Here is an 18221-nt window from a genome sequence, read left to right as displayed (position 1 = left end):
GGGTTGAGACCCCTCGGCTACCCTCACCTGGTTTAGCCGGCTTGTCGAAGCCGTTTCCCAGGATGTGGCCGCTGTCGCATGCAAACAGCTACGGGGAGCCACAGGTGAGAGCTGATTGCCAGGTGGAGACAGAGGGTGGACAAACCGCCCTGAAAAGGACACGACATGTTCCCCCACCAGAGGTACTACCCCTCCCTGACACCCCATACACTTTATCATTCTGGACATTATTGAAGGGGATAGCCTATAAGGGGAGATACCAGAAACACTAGGCCTATGGCACCAGAGCTGGTTCTGCTGTGGAGCAGGATCGGGCAAAGAGCAAGTGAGTAGTAGTAATAAGGGACTCACTAGTTAGAGATGCAAGCAGGCATTTCTGTGACTGCGATCAAGACTCCAGGATGGTGTGTTGCCTCCCTGGTGCCATGGTCAAGGATGTCTCTGAACAGTTGCAGGACATTCTTAAGGGGGAGGGTGAGCAGCCAGAGGTCATTGTAAATATTGGTACCAATGACATAAGTCGGAAAAGGGATGAGGTCCTTAAGTGTGTATATAGAGAGTTAGGCAGAAGGCTAAAGTGCAGGACCTCAAAGATAGTAATTTCTGGACTACTGCTGGTGTCATGTACTAGTGAGAGTAAGAATAGGAAGATGAGGCAGATGAATGCACGCCTGAGAGCTGTGCAGGGGACAGGGATTTAGATTTTTGGATCATTGGGATCTTTTTGGGGAAGGGGTGACCTGTTCAAGAGGGACGGGTTATACCTGAACTGGAGGGGGACTGACATCCTGGCGGGGAGATTGCTAGAGCCACTTGGGAGGATTTAAACTAGTTTGGTAGAGGGGTGGGACCCAAAGCAGTAGGGGGACAAAACAGGAGGTTGAGGACAGCACAGAAATTAAAGAGAGTATATTGAGTAGTAAAGGCAATGTCAGTGATCCTAATCATGTTGTGGAGATGCCAGCGTTGGACTGGGGTAAACACAGTAAGAAGTTTCACAACACCAGGTTAAAGTCCAACAGGTTTATTTGGTAACAAAAGCCACTAGCTTTCAGAGCGTTTGCTGCCCCTTAGTCAGGTGAGTGGGACTTCTATTCAGAAACAGGGCATATAAAGACACAAACTCAATTTACAAGATAATGATTGGAATGCGAGTCTTTACAGGTAATCAAGTCTTAAAGATACAGACAGTGTGAGTGGAGAGAGCGTTAAGCACAGGTTAAAGAGATGTGTATTGTCTCCAGATGTGCTCTTGGGTTCACCTCACACTATCTGTAACCCCCACGACTTGCCTGGACTTGCAAAATCTCACTAACTGTCCTGTTGGGAGACAATACACATCTCTCTAACCTGTGCTTAACATTCTCTCTACTCACATTGTCTGTACCTTTAAGACTTGATTACCTGTAAAGACTTGCATTCCAATCATTATTTTGTAAATTAAGTTTGTGTCTTCATACACAAACTCTGTTTGTGAGTAGAACTCCCACTCACCTGATGAAGGGGCAGCAAGCACTCTGAAAGCTAGTGGCTTTTGCTACCAAATAAACCTCTTGGACTCTAACCTGGTGTTGTGAGACTTCTTACTCGGTCAAAGAAGATGGAAGGTAGCAGTGGAAGGGTGTGTTTCTGAATGGAGAGCTGTGACAAGTGGTGTTTCTCAGGGATCAGTGATGGGACTTTTTAATATATTAAAACATATATACATTTAATATATGTTTGTAATATATATAAATGATTTGGAGGAAAATGTAACTGGATTGATTAGTGAGTTTGCGGACCACACAAAGATTGGTGGATTTGCGGATAGCGATGAGGACCATCAGAGGATACAGCAGGATGTAGATCAGTTGGAGACTTGGGTAAAGAGATGGCAGATGGAGTTGAATCTGGACAAATTTGAGGTAATGCATTTTGGAAGATCTAATACAGATAGGAAATATGCATTAAATGGCAGAACCCTTAAGAATATTGATAGGCAAATGGTTTTGGGTACACAGTTCACTGAAAGTGGCAACGCAAGTGAAGAAGATAGTCAAGAAGGCATATGGTATATACCAGAAGAACGTGGAGGCTTTGGAGAGGATACAGAAAAGATTTACTAGGATGTTGCCTGGTACGGAGGGCATTAGCTATGAGGAAAAGTTGGAGAAACTTGATTTTTTCTTACTGGAGCGACAAAGGTTGAGGGGAGACCTGATAGAAATCTACAACATTGTGAGAGGCATGGACTGAGTGGATAGTCAGAGGCTTTTTTCCAGTGTGGAAGAGTCAGTTACTAGGGGGCACAGGTTTAAAGGAGATGTAGGAGGCAGATTTTTTACACAGAGAGTAGTGGGTGCCTGGAACTCGTTGCCGGGGGAGGTTCTAGAAGCGGATAAGGTAGTGACTTTTAAGGGGCGTCTTGACAAGTACATGAATGAGATGGGAAAAGAGGGATATATAGTCCCCGGAAGGGTAGGGGGTTTTAGTTAAGTCAGGCAGCATGGTCAGTGCAGGCTTGGAGGGCCAAAGGCCCTGTTCCTGTGCTGTAATTTTCTTTGTTCTTTGTTCAGGCCAGTAAGCCTCACGTCTGTGGTGGGTAAGTTGTTGGAAGGACCTACAGGCATTTTGAGACACAGGACTGATGAGGAACGGTTAGCACGGCTTTGTGAGTGGAAAATCTGACAGGATCCAGGATGAAGTAGCTAAATGGATGCAAAATTGGCTTAATGATATAAGCCAGAGGATAGTTGTAGAGAGTTGTTGTTCAAACTGAAAACCTGTGACCAGTGTGTGCCCCAGGGATCGGTGCTGGGTCCACTGTTATTTGTCATTTATATTAATGATTTTGAAAAGAATAATGGAGGCATGGTGATGACACCAAGGTTGGTGGCATAGTGGACTGTGAAAAAACTTGTCTCTGATTGCAACGGATTCTTGATCAATTGGCCAGTAGGCTGACAAATGACAGATGAGGTTTAATTTAGATAAATGATAGATGATGCATTTTGGTAGATTGAATCAGGGCAGGACTTGCTCAGTTAATGGCAGGGTACTGGGGAGAGTTACAGAGCAAAGAGATCTATGGGTTCATAGCTCCTTGAAATTGGAGTCAGGGTGGACAGTGGTGAAGAAGGCATTCGGCATGCTAGGTTTCATCGGTCAGAACATTGAGTACAGGAATTGGGACAGTTTGTTGAAGTTGTACAAGACATGCTAAGGCTGCACTTGGAACATTGTGTACAGTTCTGGTCACCCTATTATAGAAAGGATGTTATTAAATTAGAAAGAGTGCAGAAAAGATTTACTGATAAAGAGAGGCTGGATAGACTGGGATTTTTTTCTTTGGAGCATAGGAGGCTTAGGGGGGATCTTTTTGAGGTCGAAGCAGGTACAATTCAGTCTTTTAAAACATGGGTAAGATGGGTATACAGGAATATGGGCCAAATGTGGACAATTGGGACTAGCTTAGGTGTTTATTTAAAAAAAGGGTGGCATGGACAATCTGGGCAGAAGGGCCTGTTTTCATGCTGTAAACCTCTGACTCTATGACTGAGGATTTTTGTTATCGCTTTAGTGCTAGTGTAGAGTTTCTCAGAGTTTTTGTCCTGGTAAATGTAATCTAAATATATCCAAAATTCTTTTACATGCAAAATGGACTTTTAGGTCAGCTTAATAGACAATGCAGCTGTTGCCAGTAAGTGGAATATAGTCAAACTTTCCCATGGATGCTGCTATTTTAAATGTAATGATCTGATTTCGTATGAAGTGGTGTTCTATTATTTGTCTGTTCATATTGCAGGCCAAATATTAGTAAATGCAGCATACTTTGCGCCCTGTTGAAATCCTCTTAATTGCTGTATTGATTTAGTTGTTAGCGGTTAAGAGTCAAGGCTGATCAAAGTTGTGATTGAATTGTCTTATATGGTCTTTTTTTGTTCTGCTTGAAGGAAACTGATAACTTGGTGTTTTCTTAACCCAAATGCTGTGTGTAGTGTCCATTAAAGTAGCCTGATGTATTACAAATACACAGAACAGTCATTGTTGCCGATTGTCTAATCCAGACATTTTCTGGGAGTAGTCTTTGTAAATGGGCACGTCCGTTTAGTATTGATAGAATATTTAACACCCACGTATTACTATTTGCTCCAAGTAACTAAATTTAGAGAAGTTCTAGGTTTTACTTTGCAATTCAATATTAAAAAATTGATATAGGAAATAAAATTTGAAGTTCACAGGCAGAAATGTTGTTGCTTTCAGAGATGCAGAATGTATTCTGAGCTCTTTTGTATTATGACTCTGTCATATACATGATTTTGTTCACAATGAGCCTCCCTTTTTAAAGGACTGTTTACTGAAATTGGACATTAGGAAGTTAAAATTATCTTTTCTCTTTGTACAGGTATTTACTAAATAATGGAGCTCATGTTGCTGCAGTTAACAGTGAAGGAGAAATTCCATCAGATATTGCAGAGGAATCAGCAATGAAAGACCTTTTACAAGATGAAATTAATAGACAAGGTACAGTACGAGATTCCAGAATATTACTTTGTTGTGCTGGTATTTGACTTTGTGAAAATGAGCCATTGTTGTTGTATGAGTGACTTAAATGAATAAGGCGAAATGATCTAGCTTGCAAATTAAAATCTGTAACATGTAGTTGTTGCTAAGGTCTTCAGTGTATTTTACTTAGTGTGGAACTGAGACATTGCATGGTTATTGTAGTCTAATTGTGAAATACTTTGTCTTGTTTTGCCCAGTTTGGAATTTATTTTTCATCTGGAATAATTATTACTAAATTTGAGAAAATGGGGATATTGAAGGTGATGTCCTTACCTACATCAAAGTTCATTTAGAAATGTTCCACTGTAAATACAATATCCATTCAGTTTGCCAGATATATTTCCATTGGATGAAATCACCTCCAAAAATATACTCATTGTTTGGTAAACAAAAGTTTTATGGGATTTATATTTGTATTGACAATCATTGAAAGTAAGATATAGTTTCAAGTGGGTTTAATTTAATGTTTCTGTGGAAAGAATGATAAAATCTATAATTAGATTCAAATGAACAAAGGTGCTTGCATGTGTAGGCATTGGTTCAGTTCCAGTTGTTTCTCTTGTGCTCAGAGGGCTACAGTCTGGGGAGTAAATAAATTATCAGCGATTGTTTAGCAACTAGGGGCCTTGTAAGGTAGAAAAACTTTCAAGTTGTGGTTTTAGCTGGATAGGATGGGAGCTGCAAAGAGGTAGGCTTGCTGAAGAACCAACGACTGTCCAGTAGTTTCACAATTAGACTACAATAACCATGCAATGTCTCAGTTCCACAATAAGTAAAATGTACAAAAGACCTCAGAAACACATTTTAGAGATTTTAACTTCCAAACTACATCATTTCACCTTTTCATTCAAGTCATTCACACAATAATGACTCATCTTCAAAGTCAAACTGTGTGCAGTTTTGGTCACCCTGTTATAAAAAGGAAATTATTAAACTAGAAAGAGTGCAGAAAAAATTTACGAGGATGCCACCGAGACTTGATGATTTAAGTTATAAGAAGAGGCTGATAGAATGGGACCTTTTCTCTGGAGTGTAGGAGGATGAGCAGTGACCTTATGGAGGTCTATAAAATAATGAGGGGCAAAGATCAGCCACATAGAATCATAGAGGTTTACAGCATGGAAACAGTCCCTTTGGCCCAATGAGTCTCAATTTGTCCGCATTTGGCCCATATCCCTCCATACCCATCTTACCCATGGAACTGTCTAAATGCTTTTTAAAAGATAAAATTGTATCTGCCTCTATTACTACCTTTGGCAGCTTGTTCCAGACATTCACCACCCTCTGAATGTAAAATTTGCCCCTCTGGGCACTTTTGTATCTCTCCCCTCTCATCTTAAACCTATGCTCTGTAGTTTCAGACTCCCCTACCTTTGGGAAAAGATATTGATTATCTACTGATCTACGCCCCTCATTATTACATAGACCTCTATAAGATCACTCCTCAGCCTTCTATGTTCCAGAGAAAAAAATGTCCCAGTCTACCCTGCCTCTCCTTATAACTCAATCCATCAAGTCCCGGTAGCATCCTAGTAAAATTTTTCTGCTCTCTTTCTAGTTTAATAATATCATTTCAATAATACGATGACCAGAACAATACACAGTATTCCAGGTGTGGCCTTACCAATGTCTTGTACAACTTCAACGAGATGTCCCAACTCTTATATTCAGTGTTTCGACCAATGAAGCCAAGCATGTTGAATGCCTTCTTCACCACCCTGTTCACCTGTGACACCACTTTCAAGGAGCTATGCACATGTACCCCTAGATCTCTTTGTTTTGTAACTCTCCCCAACGCCCTACCAATGACTGAGTAAATCCTGCCTGGTTCAATCTACCAAAATGCGTCACCTCACATTTATCTAAATTAAACTCCATCTGCCATTCGTCAGCCCACTGGCCCAATTGATCAAGATCCTATTGCAATTGGAGATAACCTTCTTCACTGTCCACTATGCCACCAACCTTGGTGTATTCTGCAGATTACTAACCATGCCCCCTATATTCTCATTAATATAAATGACCCAGCACTGACCCTTGAGGCACATCACTGGTCACAGACATCCAGTTTGAAAAACAACCCTCTATAGCCACCCTTTGGTTTCTGTCATCAAGTCAATTTTGTATCCATTTAGCTACCTCATCCTGGATCCTATGAGATTTAACTTTATGCAACATGTGCTACCTTGTCAGAGGCCTTGCTAAAATCCATGTAGATAACCTCAACTGCACTGCCCTCATCTACCTTCTTGATTACCCCTTCAAAAAACTCAATCAAATTATTGAGGCATGATTTTCCACTCACAAAGCTATGCTGACTGTCCCTAATTAGTCCTTGTGTCTCTAAATGCCTGTAGATCCTGTCAATATGGTCAATATTTTTTCCCAAAATTAGGGGATTCTAAAACCAGAGGACATAGGTTTAAAGTGAGTGGAAGAGATACGTAAGGGTCCAGAGGGGCAATTTTTTTACACACAGGGTGGTGAGCCTCTGAAACAAACTGCCAGAGGTAGTAGTAGAGACAGGTACAATTTTGTCTTTTAGAAAGCGTTTAGACAGTTACATGGGTAAGATGGTACAGAGGGATATGTGCCAAATGCATGAACTTGGGACTAGCTTAGTGGTTAAAAACAAAGGGGCGGCATGGACAAGTTGGGCCGAAGGGCCTGTGTCCATGCTTGAATGTCATGACTTTATGACTATTCTATGACTCTATGATTTGAGACAAAGAGAATGTCTTGAGGCATGTGAAATTGAGAATAGAGATCAAGATACTGTTCAGGAGAATTCAAGGAAAAGTAAACAAAGTGTTCTGAGTTGAAGTGGGAAAGCAGACTTCAGAGATAAATGAAAAGTTTGATGCCATTTTAATAGAGTCTGGGAATTTTGAACAGTTTGCACAGCAGTCAAGACAACAACATCTGTATTTGATAAGCTAATGGGGGGAGTAAAAGGTATCATAACCCAATTTTTCATGTTTCATAATTATTTTTTTCATTGTTGTTAAAACTCATTAGCGATCCTGTGACTTTGTTCCTCCAAGAAAAAGTAGAAGTTAGGTTATTTTGAGCCAGGATTCCATTCTGGGATCTTCCCGTCAAATTCTCGCACCAACTGGGATTGTAACATCATGAACCATAGATATTTGAATTGCCTTTTGGAATTCTAAGGGTATATTGAGATTATCGTATTACTCTTCCATACCCCCTCCTTTTTCTCTCTCTCTCTCTCTCTCTCTCACTCGCTGTCTTTCCCACCACCACCACGATATGCAAATCCTCATTACTCCATGGTTGGGAATAGAAAATTTAGATTTACTGATTTTTTTTGTGTGAATGCATGTGCACAAGGATGTTCTGAAATAATAAGGCTGTTTTTCTTTGGGCAGCTTATGTGGTATTTTGCAAGGTAGCATAGGGTGAATGGCGCAGTGCAGTGTGATTGCTGGAGTGTATATTTGGGGTCCTGGGTGTGTGCTGTTATGTATGTTGAGTTCTCAGAAGTGCATCATTAATTTGCATGGGGTGCTTGCATGTTTTTGACAGCCATTGATGCAGTCAACCAGTTTGAAAGCCATCTTAAAAAAACTGCTGTGAGGCTATTTGTATTTTCTGACAACTTGAGTTGAGGTTACAGGCAAATCAGCAATGATCTCATTGAATGGCAGAGCAGGTTCCAAGGGATAAGTGGCTGCCGCCTGTCGCTAATTTGTTTGTATGTTGAGCTATCTGGGTAACTTTAATAGTCTTACATTTTCATTTGCTGTACATAGTTAACTCATTAAACACCATGTTCCTTTCATGAATTGTGAACAAATGTTCTACCAATGAAAAACAATTTTTATAATGGGTTTACATCCTTGGGTTCTTATTCAAAAGAGGCATCCTGGTTTGATTTAACTATTGAAACACTTCCAGAGTGTTTAATAGTGCTGTGTGCTTAAACTGGTTCAATTAAACTGGTTTTCCAGCATTCATTTGAATACTTACCTCAGCATTTTGTAATAGCAGAATCCAATTGATCAACTTGGAGCTTGCAATTTTGGAGTTTTGAATGCAGATTGTAAAGGCATAATTGGGGTTATATTGCTTATTGGTATTGAGATATTGAAACACACAATTTTAATAATTGGTAAGTAGGACATCCAGTTTTCATTCATTGCCAACTTATTTTCCTGACTTCTCTCTCCGTCACAACATCATTTTTCTAGATATTGAATTGCCTTTGCAATCCATTTATGAAAACTGATTTTGAACTTGACTGTTTTTTGTTCACTTTGTAAGAATGTTGAATCTAACCATTTACATAGTCCTTAACCTTTTCATTTTTAACTTCTATCTCCTGAACTGAAGACTTTCCATAAAACATTTTGCAGTTTTAGGGATCATACAATTAAATGCATTCAAAAATTGTTTAAGTATTTTTTTAAAGAAGGTTGCACGTATGATTTTCGACACAAGACAGTAGTACTAAGAAAATCAGTTTCTGATTTTCTGTCTTAATTTTTAAAAAAATTAAACAAGTTCATACGTTTCTCATTTTAATAAACTGAGCTGAGTAAACCCCTTTTCGAAGTTGTTGACTTTTAGTTCTATATGGTACCAGATTTCAGGACCTTTTAAGTTATCATTGGGTTATTCATGTTGATTTTGACCCTCCTCATGCATGCACATGGAGCCACACGTGCCACTAAGTTCGCTGCTGCAACTGCTTGCCTGCCTGTGCTCATAACAGTCAGTCTTTTCAATATGGTGCTATCCTGGAATCATGAGCACAATGACAATAATGAAATGGCATAATTCTTCCTGCCTTGCTGCATAGAAGATGGTTAGCAGCAGTAATCAGGAGGTAAAGTGTTCACATGAAGATAGATGTAAGGAATTGAGACTACATTTCATATAGGAAACTTCAAAATGCAGAAATTGATTACCATGGTCTGGGCAGCTTGACGTCAGATGTTTTGATCGTTTGGAAATGATGTGCATCTGGAATGTGAACCCATTATTTTTTAAAAAAAATTCAAGGATTAATATGAACTACAAGCCATTGCTGAACAATAACGCTTAGCATTTTGTGTTATTGCTATTTGCTTATGACAAACATAGTAGTAGTGTTATGCTCTTAAATGAGCTTGCTATTTCCACTTTTGCTGCCTTAAACTCAAGTCTGTAAATATTCAAAACGAGATCTTTTAAAAATTTTTGGATTACTCTTTGTGAGATTCATCCTTTTACCTGAGGAAGTCAGTTTCAGGTATGTGTGCTTTTTGTGCTCGTATGACTGATCTTTCTTCTTGGCCCCAAGTTATTCTCCTTTGATGGCAGATCCCTGGGGGTAAATAGCAGAAGACAGTGGCATGGGTTTTTGAAGTTCGGTGCTCTGATGATTCCTTGCACAATAATGAATGGTGCTAGGGATTTGCTCCAAGTTATTGGCTTGCTTCAGTCTGAGTGTAAGAAGTCATTATGTTAATAGAAAATATAGTACAGTGAGGAATTGCAGCCCTCGGATTACAGTACTAATAATAGAAATTTTCATTTTTAAAAGCTCTAGAATTTTTTTAGTCAGATTTGAGACCATCTGTTCATTTGCACCTGTGATATCTCCACCTAATTACAACTTGCTTGGTACGCTAGCTTTGATTCTGCATTATTAGTTTTTCTTCTATTCCCTAGTTTGCCGCCTCCAGGCACATCTTGTCCGTGAATCTCACCTGCTGGTTGCTTGAACCCAATCCTATGAAATTTCTGACCGAATTCCTTTTCTGGCCTTTGTGCTAATATTGTAGTTGGTTCTGCCCCAGGTCCTGTTTACCTTCCTTTCAAAGTCAACGTTATCACTGCGTCTCAGAAAAAGACATACTGATTGCTGGCAAAATTGCTTCCAATTTCCTTTTCCTCTCCAAGATCTTTGGATATGTGTTGCCTTTCAAATCCATACAGGTCTTCAAGAATTCCATGCTCCTCTAAAATTGATAGCTGATTATAGAGGCATTGTGCTGTGCAGTGCTAAATTACAAGCTCCCAACCTGTTGTTCAGATTTTTTGTTGAGGATGTGTTCAGTGAAGCACTTACATGATTTTCCCAGGGAAGACTCAGTTGTCGTGCCAGTTACTATTTGCTTCAGTTTTGTGCTTTCAACTAATTAACCTTTCAACTATTCCCACACTTCTGATTATTCTGCTATCAGAGTTCAAAGTCGTAATTACTAATCGTACAATTGTTCAAACTTCTTTGACTAATACTTTGCAAGAAGGGCCCTGTTTGGGAGCCATTTCACCTATGCTAATGACTTGACATACAACTAGGAGGTTATAGAAAGTAAGTCAGTTTGAGTAACCATTCTTCGAGTAGCAGAAAATTACCTTGCAGGTCATGTACTTATATGACATCCTTAAGGTAATAAGGTCGAAATAACTTGAATTTTTTTGAAATAGATAAAAACTTAAAATAAATTGGTATTTTTCTGATTCTCTAAAGCTTCTTTGATTTGATCGACATGGAGAAAATTACTATTTCACCTGCATTATTGAAGCAAGTGAAACTTGAGGCACTGAATTTGCAAAATACATCTTATACAATGGTCATGGGGTCAAAAGATAGAAGTTTATTTCCAGTGTAACATATCTGTGTTCAACAGCTGAGGCTCATGAATTTGGCCTCATTACATTATACAAGAGAGGTAAAGAGTATATGTTGTGAATCTGCTTAACTGAAATGAGCAAACCAGACTTTCGGCTCTGTCCTACTTTGTAACTGAGCATTCAGTTTATTATGCATTTGCATGACCTATAATTGAGTTGTGCAGTTTTAGATGGTAATACATGACAGCAATTCCTCACTTAATGTTGCCATATTTCAGAAAAGTGCAACTTTTAACGAAATCAGATTTTCTCATAACTGCTAAATAAATTGGAGTTAGTTTTTTTGGGCTTCTTTCTTCAGAAGAGAAAATACTGAAATATCATACACGTACAGTACATCCATATACAGTACATCCCTATGATAGTAAAATATATTCAAACTTCAGATAATATAAAATCATACTGTGGAGATTTCACCATTGAACAAACTGACAATGAAAATAAAATCATTTAGCATTTGGGCTCGTGAGCAGAATGTAGCCACGGAATGTTCGGATAAAATTGAATGGGGAAAGGATCATTGAGAATGGTTGGGGAGAGTGAATATTCCAGACAGAGCAGGTGACTGAGAGAGTGATAGGAGCCGGCACAACAATAGAGAATCAAAAGCAGTAGTGTGAATAATTCATAAGGATACACTGCAGAAGTATCTAGACCAACTCATAGAATCCCTACAGTGCAGAAGGAGGCCATTTGGCCCGTTGAGCCTGCGCTGACAGCAATCCCACCCAGGCCATATCTCCTTAACCCTACATATTTAAGCTGCTATTCCCCCGACACAAAGGGGCAATTGAACGTACCCAATCAACGTAACCCACACATCTTTGGAGTGTGGGAGGAAACTGGAGCACCTGAGGAAACCCATGGGGAGAGTGTGCAAATTCCACTCAGACAGTGATCTGAGGCCAAAATTGAATCCAGATCTCTGGTGCTGTGAGGCTGCAACGCTAAGTACTGTACAGCCCAATTGGAGAGAAATTAGTTGAAGTTGTCAGTAGGTTGCTGTCACTTTGGATGAGTTGTATTGTTGAACTAATTGCCTTTATGGTTATCTCTGTCAGATCTTCCATCACTTTCAGAGAAATTTCCTTTTCCTTATTTGCAGATTGAATAATTAGAATCAGTTATTCACTGATAGTCATTTATTATTTAAACACTGCAGTTTAAAGTCTCTGAGACTATTAAATTTAATAAAGAGTCAAACTGATTCCATTTTTTTTCCTCATAATAGCCTGTTAGCAAATGCCATCCAAGTGTTGCTGATGTTAAAAGATATATGCTCACTATTGTATTAGAGTGGTTGTAACAAAATAATGTAGACTATGATTAGGAGGATGGAGTGGAAGGAGGGAGGAGAGAAGGAGGAGGTTTGTGGAGATTTCTGATACAGGCCATCTAAAACAAAGATAGATGAGAATTTTAAAATTTAGGCATTGCTTAACTGGGATTCCATGTCAACCAGCAAGCATTGGGATGGGAGATGCATGGGACCATGTGCATTCTTGTTAAATGCATAATCTATTGATACAATGGACAACACAGCTGAACTCCAGGACTCGCATGAAACTATTTGTACCATTCCTAACAGGAATTCATCAGATCATGATCTGCAACAGATGTAGTGGCACATGAATGCAACAACGTGTATTTATGTGTTCCACTAAGGTGAAACCTGATGAAAATAGATGACGGGAAATCTGGCAAATAGTAGTTAAAAATGTAATTTTTAAGGAGAGCTTTAGGGGTGAAAAGGAATGGTGATCGTTGGTGAGCTGTAAGCAAGGAGTATCAGGATGCTGATGAATGTTCAAAAAGTCAACTTCGTAGGATGCAATGATTACATAAATGTGATATAGACTCGGGGAAGTTAGATAGGAGCAAACCTCTAAAGGGATTTGAACACTAGTAGTGTATTTTAAATTTGAGGAGTGGTGAACTGGGAGCCAAGATGAGTTTGCACTGAACACGAGCAAACGTCAGTAAATGATACATTGCACTGAATTTAATAAAAATATTATTAAGGCAGATTTCATTATCCATGCCACTGAAGGTGCGAGGTGATGATATTTCCTCACATTGTTAGTCTGTTTGTCTGTCTGTGCAAACAATTCATCTCAAACTGACAGATGAATTTCAGTGAAACTCTGTACACAGATGGGGTACGGCCCAAAGAAGAGCTGATTAGTTTTTGGCGAAGGTGCGGATTTGGATCCAAATCCTTGAATTTCTTAAAAGACCCATTAACATTGGGAGCTAGGGTGGGTTGACTTTACTTCAGAATGATTATTTTGTTATTATTTTGAATGTTGTGGGTTGTTTCGGCTGCATGGTACAATCTACCATAAGATGCCAGAATGTGAGCAGATTTTTCAGAGCGGGTTGTTGGATTAGTCTGAAGCCTTCTTGGTGTGATGGAAGCTCTCAATAAAAATATTTTTTCAGCCTTGTAGTTAGAGCAGCAACCATACAGGGAAATCCTCATTGAAGAGCTGCATAATTGTAACAACTTGGAGTTAACATAGTGTGGTGAAGGTATGTGCCCCCTACTGATCACCCTCTTCACTTGTTTTCATTATTATTTCAAGATGAGAATCTGTTACCAAAGTCTCGATAGCTGTGCAGGAAGATTTCCCTACTAATGAACTGACCGAAGTAAAGAAGGGACTCTGTTATCTTTTCACCAGATCTGTGCCTATAGCCATTAGTTGTAATAAATGATCTAGATTTGAAACCTCTGGTAAAGCAGGTTTTTTTTTAGATTTCTTTCTTGTTTAATTGATGTTTCAGCTATCTTAAGCAAATGCGGCAGCATGAATTTTAGCTGACCTCTGTCAATGCTTTAAATTGTAAAATTCACTGTTAACAAGGCCAGCTGATTGGAACTCAAATTAGTGTGCAGATTGCATTCATATACATTAAGTGGTTTCTGTATTTTCATCATTTTGGTCATGTGCCTGCAACAGAAGCAAGACAGAGTGAAACCAAATTCATCCTGATGTTGTGAGCAGATGGGGTAGAAAGGGGCATCGATAATGAGGAGTGAAAATGCTCAGTACTGAAAGTTATCTGCACAGCACTCTGGTGCAGAGTCAGTGCGGTGACGTGTTACTTGAATTGAAAGGAGATAGCTTTTTTTTGTTTAATTTTCTATCTAGTCTGTGTATTTCTCCCTCAGTTATCTGGCTTTCCCTAAGGCATCTACACTGTTCCTCTTAACTATCTCAAATGACAGTAAGTCCCACAGTCTAATTATTCTGGGTAACAAAGTTTATCCTTTTTCCTTATTGGATTTACTTATTTCTCTCTGTGATCCCTAGTTTGGAATTCCCCCACAAGTGGAAATGTCTTTGCTGTGTCTATCTTCTGAAGACCCTTCATAATTTTAAAGATCCCTATTAAGTCACTCCTCAGCCGTTTCTCTTATACAGTCATAATGGCACAGAAGAAACTGGCCATCAAGTCCATGCCAACTTTAAGTAGAACATCCAATCAGTCTTTTTTTTGCAGTATTCTTGTAGCCTTGTATGTTTATTTCCCTTAAGTGCCTATCCAGTTTCTGTTTACATCACTGTTTCCAGCACCCCTGTAGGCAGCAAGTTCCAAGTCATTACCACTGAGTTTATTTTAAGTTGCTCCTCACTTTCTCTTTTTCTAAGGAGAAAAACACCAATTTGTTCAAGTTGTTCAACTCTATTCTGATGTCATCATTGTGTCTTTTTTATTGCACCTTCTTCAGTCCTTCCTTTTTTTTGCAAAATGAGATCAGAACAAGCACAGTACTTGAGTGTTTTCTAGCTAAGGTTGTATGTAATTTTGGTTTCTTCTGCTTTCAAATTCCTTTTCTCTGGATTCCTGCTCAAGTTTGCAATTTACATTAATAATATTGGTACTCATGTTAAATGTATGCTCGCCTTGCAAGAATGTAAATCAACTTGGAGCAGACAAATCAACCCAAGGAGAGTATTTCTGCTCAGTATCCTGCCACCTTCAAATATTGCATGACATGCTATTATCTTATATACTAGACTTAGGCATTCTGCATGCAAACACTTAAGCGTGATGGTAACATATTTGTGTACAGGAAGTACACCAACAAGACCATTTAGGTCAAAAGACTTGTTTCATACTGCGTAGATGCTATTTAATTATAACCAGCATGGCAGCATTGAATGCAGTACAACATGTATCCTTCTGTAACTGGTTTCTGGGAAAGACAATAATTATGTGAAATATATCTTATGTTCAGTACCGAGATATAGCACTGTTGGATAAAGCATCTCAACCATATTTTATAAATGGTAAATGATGCTGAGTTGTTACCAACTAATGACCACTGATAGCTGTATTTGAACTCAGCATGATCTTGCTTAGTGTCTGACATACAGACTAAATTCTGAAATGGATTCAGAAATTAGAATTTATTTTTGATTCTGTATTTCCATATCTGAGTATGGCAGTTTTAAATTATTGGCAGATTTGCTGATTAAATGTGTTGAGGTGGTTTTCCTTTGTGGTTGCCAATTCAACAAAACATTGTTAACCTAACCTCAATTTCTCTTGTGATTTGCCACGAATGATTTTAGAATAAACTTTTAAATTCACTAGTAAACAGTTCTGCAGCATTGTATTAAATGGCAAGATTGTGTACTCTGGTTGTTTTTGGATCATTAGATTGCTTACGTTGTTGTCAGCTTCTGACTGATGATAAGAACACTCCGAGTCCTAGTGGAAATGTCATGCCATGTTTGGCAAGATGTGGAGCAACTAATTACAGCTCTTCTAGGCCAGGCAAATGGCTGCATGGTTTCTGACTATCCCAAGAATACTATCAGTTGGGGGTGACAAGGAGGGAAAAATGTTCTATTCTTATGCATATAACCTTGACTGCCTGTTCTATTCTTATGCATATAACCTTGACTGTAGATTTAAATAGGGCCACATTTCTAGCTACCCTTCTCTTCAACACATTGTACATTTTTTTGTACCTAATTGATTTTGGCAATCTAGGTGGCAGTGGTAAAAATATCTAGAAATCGTTTATACAAATGAAAAATGAATGGTAATAGCCACAACACATCTTTTGTCAAATTACTGTGTTTAGATAAAACCTTTCACAATCCCAGGATATCCCAAAGCACTTCCCAACTAATGAAGAACTTTGAAACCGAGTCTGCATTGACATATCAGAAATCTGGCTGCCAATTTGTGCGCAATAACACGTTACAAATAACAGTAAAATAAATGATCTGTTGTGTTAGGCAAGAGATAACTGGTAACTGCGGTATCAGGGGGATATTCTTGCTCCTCTTTGAATGGGATCATTCATGTCTGCTCAAGAGAGCCACCAAACCTCAGTTTAATGTTGCATGCATTTCCTACATTGTGGGACTTGAACTCAACTATGAGCAAGTTCTACCACTGAACCTTGGATTATGCTGTTAACCATTAACTGCTAGTGATAGCGTATAGTCAGTTTATTATTTTATTGTAATTCTGCATAAAATTGAATTCTGTGGAATTCAACCAATATGTAATTCAACCTTCCTCAAATCAAGTTACAAAATGCAGTGCAAATTAATGGTGTAACTATTGTAGACGTGTTTAGTGATAACTAAATTAACATATTTAGGATGGAGCTAAATAAATTATTGTTAACTGTATGGGATTATACAACTTCAGTCAGAGTAGAATTATTTATTTGCATTATACATACAGCTGGCACATGTATTCGTGTTGAAAATAAGTTATGGTCTCCCAATATGGCTAACAACATTGATACATATTAGTTCTCTTAGATATTAGCAAAATTTGCATTTAAATTCAGATACATCCGTCCAGTGATTTATAAGCAAGTTCCTTCCTGCAATTATTTGCATTTTTCTTTAACTAATGGAGATTTAACAGTACTACCATAATGTATACTGTTGTCTTCCCTGTGTCAGTCTGCTGTCTTGTAGTTTAAAAAAGTGGTTTGGAAGTCATAATGTTGTGAAAATACTAGGGCTGGATTCTCCGACCTTGCCCATAGCTGGGATTCTCTGATTGCGCTGCAGTGAACGTAGGTTTGGCTGAATGCCAAGCCCTCCATTCTCGCTATCAATAGGACATGAATGGTTGGAGAATTCCATCCCTAGTATTGTTATCTTCCTCCTCGCATTAAAAAGCAGTGTTCGTGAAAATTAACAGTTTAAAATATATCTAGCTGGAAGCTATGCCACATGGTGCATGATGAGGTGGATTTAAAAATGAATTGTAGCCAGTGACTAATTTTGACTTGTCAAAAGAAAAATCGATGTTGAAACATGCTATGAGGAGCTATCATTTTAATTAACTACATTTTTGCAGAAGTCTAGATTACTCAATTAAATTTGTCCTAAGAAAATTGTAACCCAGGTTTTTAAAAGATTTCCCCTCAGAAACCAATTGGCTCTAGGCCTAAATTCCTTTTTTGTAAAGCTGAAGTTCAGCTCCAGAATTTAGCACAACTTTTTCTTTTAGGTAAATAAGAAATAGAATTTGATAAACATGAGGATTGAGTGTTTGATAGGAATGTAGTTGCAAGTATTTTAGAACAGTATTAAAGGAAAGCGTGCAAAAAAATGAATTGCCTTTTTTAAATAAACTCATGTCAAATCCAAATTAATAAGTAGAGTCTCCCAGCTGGATTTCTTATGTTCTTATGTTCTTATATCTCGCTGTCATGTTCCAAATTACATTTCCTGGCTTTTAAACAGAAGTACTTTATTTGGAAAACATGACAATTTATACTGAAATTTGTATATTAGCATTAAACCGCATGGTCAGTTTCTATTTTACAGATATGGTATAAATACTGTTAATCTTATATCTGTTAGTCGAGACCCAAAAATCTGAAAATCTCTTGTCTTGTACATTCCAAATTGTCTCATTGTGCCTTTCAAAGATAATTGGAGAATAACTTACTTGAAACACAAAATTAACCTTATCTATAATTCATTTTCTTAACAAAATAATTATTCTAACAAGTTGGCTTATTTCAATTCACACTTCAA

At 38.4% G+C, this 18221-nt stretch overlaps 1 protein-coding gene across 6 annotated transcripts in view; it reads left to right on the top strand.

The window, feature by feature from the left end:
• LOC145357047 (protein phosphatase 1 regulatory subunit 12B-like) overlaps positions 1–18221 on the top strand; it is a 235361-nt gene that overhangs the window by 28785 nt on the left and 188355 nt on the right. For all 6 annotated transcript variants that reach the window (XR_013889240.1, XM_080210108.1, XM_080210109.1 and 3 more), the window contains exon 2: positions 4385–4503. Coding sequence is in view for 5 of the 6 variants with exons in the window: in XM_080210108.1 (XP_080066234.1) it covers positions 4385–4503 (119 nt within the window). In the remaining variant the exon portion in view is untranslated. The remainder of the gene's footprint in view (positions 1–4384; positions 4504–18221) is intronic.

This window comes from Carcharhinus amblyrhynchos, chromosome 22 (genome assembly GCF_965287045.1).
Source record: "Carcharhinus amblyrhynchos chromosome 22, sCarAmb.v2.hapA, whole genome shotgun sequence".
NCBI lineage: Eukaryota > Metazoa > Chordata > Chondrichthyes > Carcharhiniformes > Carcharhinidae > Carcharhinus > Carcharhinus amblyrhynchos.
This window is presented reverse-complemented; position numbering and strand designations above follow the sequence as displayed.